The sequence below is a fragment of the Notechis scutatus genome, chromosome 3 (genome assembly GCF_049901735.1).
Source record: "Notechis scutatus isolate UNSWTSFEM ecotype Mainland chromosome 3, rNotScu1.2, whole genome shotgun sequence".
NCBI classification, from domain to species: Eukaryota; Metazoa; Chordata; class Lepidosauria; order Squamata; family Elapidae; genus Notechis; species Notechis scutatus.
This window is the reverse complement of record NC_142011.1, coordinates 49,143,461-49,149,460: the sequence shown is the minus strand read 5'-3', so window position 1 is coordinate 49,149,460 and position 6,000 is coordinate 49,143,461. Positions and strand designations below refer to the sequence as shown.

At 45.3% G+C, this 6,000-nt stretch overlaps 1 protein-coding gene across 2 annotated transcripts in view; it reads left to right on the top strand.

Annotated features, from left to right (window-relative positions):
- Positions 1-3,486: 3,486 nt before the first annotated feature.
- MDFI (MyoD family inhibitor) overlaps positions 3,487-6,000 on the top strand; it is a 58,978-nt gene continuing 56,464 nt past the window's right edge. Inside the window, exons 1-2 of one of the 2 annotated variants that reach the window (XM_026680406.2) lie at positions 3,487-3,799; positions 4,149-4,256. In XM_026680406.2, the coding sequence (XP_026536191.2) occupies positions 4,160-4,256 (97 nt within the window). In that variant the 5' untranslated portion in view covers positions 3,487-3,799; positions 4,149-4,159. Of the gene's footprint in view, positions 3,824-4,148; positions 4,257-6,000 lie in introns of both variants that reach the window. The other variant, XM_087959767.1, reaches the window with a different exon arrangement.

The window sequence follows — 6,000 nt, the reverse complement described above, 5'->3', positions numbered from 1 at the left end:
GGAAGCTAATAGAGGATGGTTCATGCATAGGTTTGGACATTCCAGTTAATCCTCTTGTGGTTCATCTGGACTGGACTGGACTGATAAACTCTGCCCTCCCCTGTAAAGCAGTTTCGGTAATTATTATGCAAAGTGCTTCCTGAAAGTCCTAGAAGCAGAAAAGGAGGGAAGACTAGAACTTCCTCTTGGTTCAGTACAAATAAGGAACCATGAAGTATGGGGGAGGACAGAGATTCTATCTTATCATCTGCTTTGTAAGTATGAAACTTAGTAGAAGGAATGAAAGGGATGAGTTGGCATTTTATCATCAAAGCAGATGCTTTAATTAATTGGGACTTGGGCTCCTCCTACAGCTACCAAAGGGCAGGCAACTTTCCCCCCAGGAGCCTGAGAAGATAAAGAAAGGAATTCAGTTCAAATATGTGATGTGAAGTCATTTTTTTTTTCTTTCAGAAATTGCTTGCTCCAGCCAGCAGCAGTAAAAAGGGGGAGAGGAAAGAACAGAAATGGGCAGGTATCTTTAAAAATACATTAGTCATCTGGGGCTGACAAGTAAGCAAACAAGGAAAAAAATAGCCAGAGTGGCTGCATTGACATGTTTGGAGGGTGATTCACAGCCCATGCTGCCTAGTAGTCAGAAAATCCAAGGCATACCCACAAGGACATACTTGCAATTAGCTGGATGTCAAAAATCAGATCAACTTTTTCATCGTCAATCAGCTCTTTCGAAAAAAGTGGCAGGATCTTTCCAATGGCCATCACACGCTACAGTGCTATGTTTAATAAACACGGGCTCTATGAGAACTTCCTCTGCCTGTTCGACTCTTGAAAGAATCTGGTAGAGAAGAGTGCAGCATTCTTCCCAGTCCTGAGCTCTCCAAAACTGCCAAACTAGAGCAGCAAAATTCCCAGCAAACCTGTCCAAGGACATTGTAATGCATGACATCCAGTTAAGGAAGGCTTCTGTAGTGAAAACTAGGACACCTACTAAAAATGGAGGTTGCCATTTCAGTTCTTCCGAGTCTTTCTAAAAATGAAATTTCTGAATTAAACAGAGCGCACTGGAGGTAGGGCTAATCAATTATTTGGAATTATTGCTTACCGTGACTTCTGTGAATTTTATTTATTTATTACCTTTATTTTGATCCCCATGGACTCCAGCTGGTATGCAAAGACAAGGACATATGTTTTTATTTTATTTTTCTGACTGAAGAATTTGACATTAGTTTGTATGAAATTTCATTATGTTATTTTGAGCGTACTTTAACTGATAATTCTGAATGTTGTTTTGTCTTCTAGAGTGTTAGTTTAGGCTCTGTACTATCCAGGTATGAGCATAGAGTATAGCATATTCTACATTATTTTTGTTATTATTAGAAGTCCTGATTTAACAGTCCTGGTACATTGTTCACCATTAGTTGCCTAGTGCACAGCAGCAAATATATAGAAGCTTAAGTGAAGTTATATACCTGCCAAAGAAGGAAAATAGGTTAGCTGTCTTTTTGGATGCATCAGTGAGTTTTCTTTGGCAACAGTACAGAACTGGTTTGCCACTGCTCTATTCTGAGATGCCTTTTCAGCTTCCCAGTATAGCCTACACCAGTGGTTGCCAACCAGTGGGCCGGGGATCACTGGTGGTCCACAAGAAAATTTTGGTGGTCTGCAGAGAAATGTCACCCCCAAAGCAATTAATCCAGGCTGTGCGGGATACAAGGCTGCGCCACCCACATGGCCCATGGGAATACAAGGCTTGCATCCCTTGCATTGTGAACAACATGAGGTAGTGAGGGGAGGGGGGAAGGGCAGTGGGGGGGGGAACTTGCCCCAATCGCCCAACGTGCCTTGCCTGGCCACCAGGCTGCTTCTTTCCTCTTCTTTTTTCTTCTGCTTTTGGCTGCATGCAAGGAAAGCAGCAAAAGTCTTTCTTTCTCCGCCAGAAATAAGTCTTTGGGATCCTGCAAGGCATCCTGCTCCAAGAGGCTGCGCTGGCGCAACAAGTCTCACAAAGACTCATTTCTGGCGGAGTTTGGGGGAGAGAAAGAAACATTTCTGCTGCTTCAGCTGCTTTCCTTGCACGAAGCCAAAAGTCTCTCTCTCTCTCTCCCCCCTGAGAACGGAGCTGGAAACGGTATCTTGCGATCCCAGGTAAAGAATGATCGATCGGTAGGAAAACGGGGTGGGGAATTTTCCTGCAGACTTTTTTATTTTTATTTTCCCAGGATCTCTGGTCTGTCGGATTTAAAATTTTGAGTTTGGTGGTCCCTGAGGTCCAAACAGTTGGGGACCCCTGGATTACTCCCCTAGGATTCTGGACTCCTTTCTAACCAAGTGAGGTCTTGCTTAGCTTTTTAAGGTCAGGAGAATACTAAAAGCACAGCATGTTGACTACAAGTCTATAGATGCTGAATACAGTCCTGTGCCAGCATCGTTAGCATCAATATTTGTTATTATAATCAAATTATAATCAAAGGCTCACTATAGTGTCCATTTATGATACTGAAGGAAAATAGAAAGTATGCCTCTTCACACTGCAGGCAATCATCCCCCAAGATAGTCCCCATTAACATGAAATGTAAGATCGTGCCATCACTGGGATGAAAGTTCCCATACTGGTCATGGCTCAGCTAGGTTTTTCTCTGTAGCCAGTTGTAAATTTATCCATCTGAATGTAACTCAGCCGGTTTTTCAGTGTCAAAAGCATTATCCATAATGCAAACTCCAGCAACATAATATTAACTGAGGATGTAATTCCAAAAACTGTGCGTGTCTTTTTAACAGTGTAGTTCAGAATTTCTCAGGCATTGCAACTTTCAAATGTGTAGACTTCAACTCTCCAAATTCCCCAGTTGGTGTAGCTGAGGAATTCTACCAGTTGATGTAGCCATGCCTGAGAAACACTGGTAGTTAGTTCTTTATTTGGAAAGCATGGGATTTATTACCTAAAAAAAATAATCCTGTGTGATTTCTTTTGAATTGGACTAACGTGAATATATCTGCAGTAACCTAAACTTAGTAAAAGTGCTTTTTTCCCTTCCCTTGGAATATTATTTTCCAGTTAAGTCAAGTTTTTTTTTTTTTAAAAAATAACTCCTAAATAATTCTGCAATCTACTATTGGTACAATCTTCATGTTGCTTTTTAAAGAATAAGATGTGAGCACTATCAACACACTGTTTTGATTTTATGTTTTAGTTTGGAGGTGTCATTTGAGCTATTCCATTTCCTGAAGTATAAACCGCCTTCATACTATCTTGTCTCTTTTAAACTGCTGAAGGAGGTTTGGGGCGGGAGTGGGGGGGGAGAATAAGATGTGTGTGAGCACATTTGTTTACTTTCAGTGCTTCAAAAGAAAAAAGAGAACCAACTTTGTGCCAAGCTACTTATTATGGGTTCTACGGACTCCAAATATCTCATGCTCGAAGGAAACTGAGTAATCAAGACTGGATGCAATTTCCTGTTTTAAAAAATAACCGATGGGAGGCAGAGCTTTCAGGATAGGGGGAAGAGGCTGAAACTTGCCCGTTTGCAGCTTAAACTTTCTAGAAAGAACAAGGCAAGGCAGAGCTCCAGCGGCTGAACGCGTTTCCCCGGTTCTCGCTTTCTCCACTTCGGCAAACTTTGAGCAGTGTACAGGGAGAAAAGTTACAGCCCCTTGTCAAAGGCTAGCAGGCAATCCAGGGTTCGCAGCGTTTGAGGGGTGAAGGTAGGAGCCGCGGAGTGGAGTAGCTGGAGAGAATTGCACGTGGAGGCGGCGAGATGACCACCCGCTGGTTCAAGCGCGGCTGAAGACTCGTCCCAAAGTGAGTCTCCTCCTCTCTGCCCAGGTTGGTTGGATTGTTTGTTTTAAGACGTCCCTTTGGGGAAGCGGAGTGGAGAGCGGTGGGCTTGCGGAGTTTCACCACGACGAAGAGGTGGCGGGAGGCGGCCTTTGCGTCGGGTTGGGCTTCGCGAGGGGGACGATCTGGGGAACGAGAGATTTTTTTGGGTGAGGGGAAGCCTGGGCTGGCGCGGGGCGGTTTCTCCAGCGCAGCAGCGTCTGATTCATCCCCAGGGCTGAGCGTCTTGTGGGCCGGCCAGAGAGGGAGCGTCTTCAATGAACTTCGCTCTGTCTCTCTCTGTGTCTCTGCGGGCGGCGGCGTCTCCTCGCAGGGCTCCTTCCGATGTCCCAGGTGCGAAGCGACCTCCTGAGCCGTTCCACTGACTCGCCCGATGGAGACTCCCAAGAGGATTCGAAGCTCATCCCAGTCCCCAGTACAGGTGAGTGGCCTTCCTTCCTTTCTTCCCTTTTTCTTCCTTCCTTCCTTTTTCTTTCCTCCTTCCTTTTTCTTTCTTTCCTTCCTTCCTTCCTTCCTTTTTCTTTCCTTCCTTCCTTCCTTCCTTCCTTCCTTCCTTCCTTCCTTCCTTCCTTCCTTCCTTCCTTCCTTCTTTCCTTCCTTCCTTCCTTCCTTCCTTCTTTCCTTCCTTCCTTCCTTCCTTCCTTCCTTCCTTCCTTCCTTCCTTCCTTCCTTCCTTTTTTCTTTCCTTCCTTCCGTCCGTCCGTCTGAAATGGAAGGCATGGAAATCCATGCTCCTTCTTTCTGGTCGGATTTTCAAATACTTGCAAGCAAAACACTGCCAAGAGAGGGAACGATCTCTTCCCCCCTCCCTCGCCAAACTTCGAGTGTAGGCATGAAGTTTCACAAAGCTCCTTGATCCCCAGCTGCTGGCTCCCTCGCTTTGTGCTTTTTATGCACATACCAACATACCCACCCTGCCTGGGGCTGCCGTCTCCCCCTCCCAAGATTCCATTTCCGAGGAAAGAAGGGCGCTGGGGCGGCACTGGAAGTCCCTCCACGCTGGCTCCTCTCAGCCTCAACTTTGCTCCTGAAAGCCTTGGTTCCGGGAGAGACCCTTGGAGAGCCGAAGGGGGGGCTGAGGGCAAGGGGTGAGGTGAAGCCGACCACTTCCCCTTTGCCTTCTCTCCAGAAAGCACTCCTCGGGCGCCAAGTTGGCTTTGCAAGAAACTGAAGGCTCTTGCTGGCGCTGGGCTTGGCCAGTTTCGGGAGGGGAGCTGAGAATCCAATTTTTCTCCAGAGGTCTCCTGCCTTCAGCCCCGCTCTCTTGCTGATTCTGGGCCAGCACCTTTGGAGCCCTGGCCTGATTCTTTCCCTGCCCCGCCTCCCAGTCCTGAGTTTTTAATAACTGCTTGCTTGTATCCTCTCGCCCAAACTGGAGCCGAGAAAGAACGTCTCTCTTTGTTCCCTTTAATTCTTTCAACAGATCTGGCTTCAAAATGGGGCGGGGAAATCGGCTTGGTGCTCCAAACCAGGAGGTTGCATTCCACCATCCATGCAGCAACTTTCAGAGCCAAAATAGCTTTTGGGGTTTGGAAAGATACCACAGTGCTACATTCACCCAAGATGCAAAACCCCATTACCAAATTCACCATTTTTCTGGCTTTGCATAAAAATACTGGAATAATCAAGCCAGCTGTACTCCGTGGAGATTCTCAGTCAACCAGGTTGTCTTAAAGGTGCTTTTTTAAAAAGGCAACTGGGATTTTTTTTTCTTGAGGAAGAAGACCTTTTACTTCTCATCCAAGAAGGTTCATCAGTTCTGACTCTGATGAACTGATGAAGCTTCTCGGATGAGAAGTGAAATGTCTTCTTCCTCAAGAAAAAACTTAGTCCAGTTGTCTTTAAAAAACACCTTTGAGACAATCAAGTCAGGTAGGTTCAGTTAATTGGTTTAAGTCACAAGAACTCTAACCAAGATATAATTTGTGGCATGAATGCTTCTGCGGGTCTATATCTGTCTTAAAGGTGCAGTGTGAATAAAGTGGAACAGCCACTTCACACAAGAATGGAAAGGGAAAAATGAGAGAATGGAGGCTGGATTTCGGTTCTGAATGGACAGCTATTGTGCTATGCAACAATCAAGCCACAAGTCTTATTGTGGATTATTTCCCAAATTATAACACTGAACTATCGCCAAAGTAAGTTTCTGCATATTTTTAAAAGCA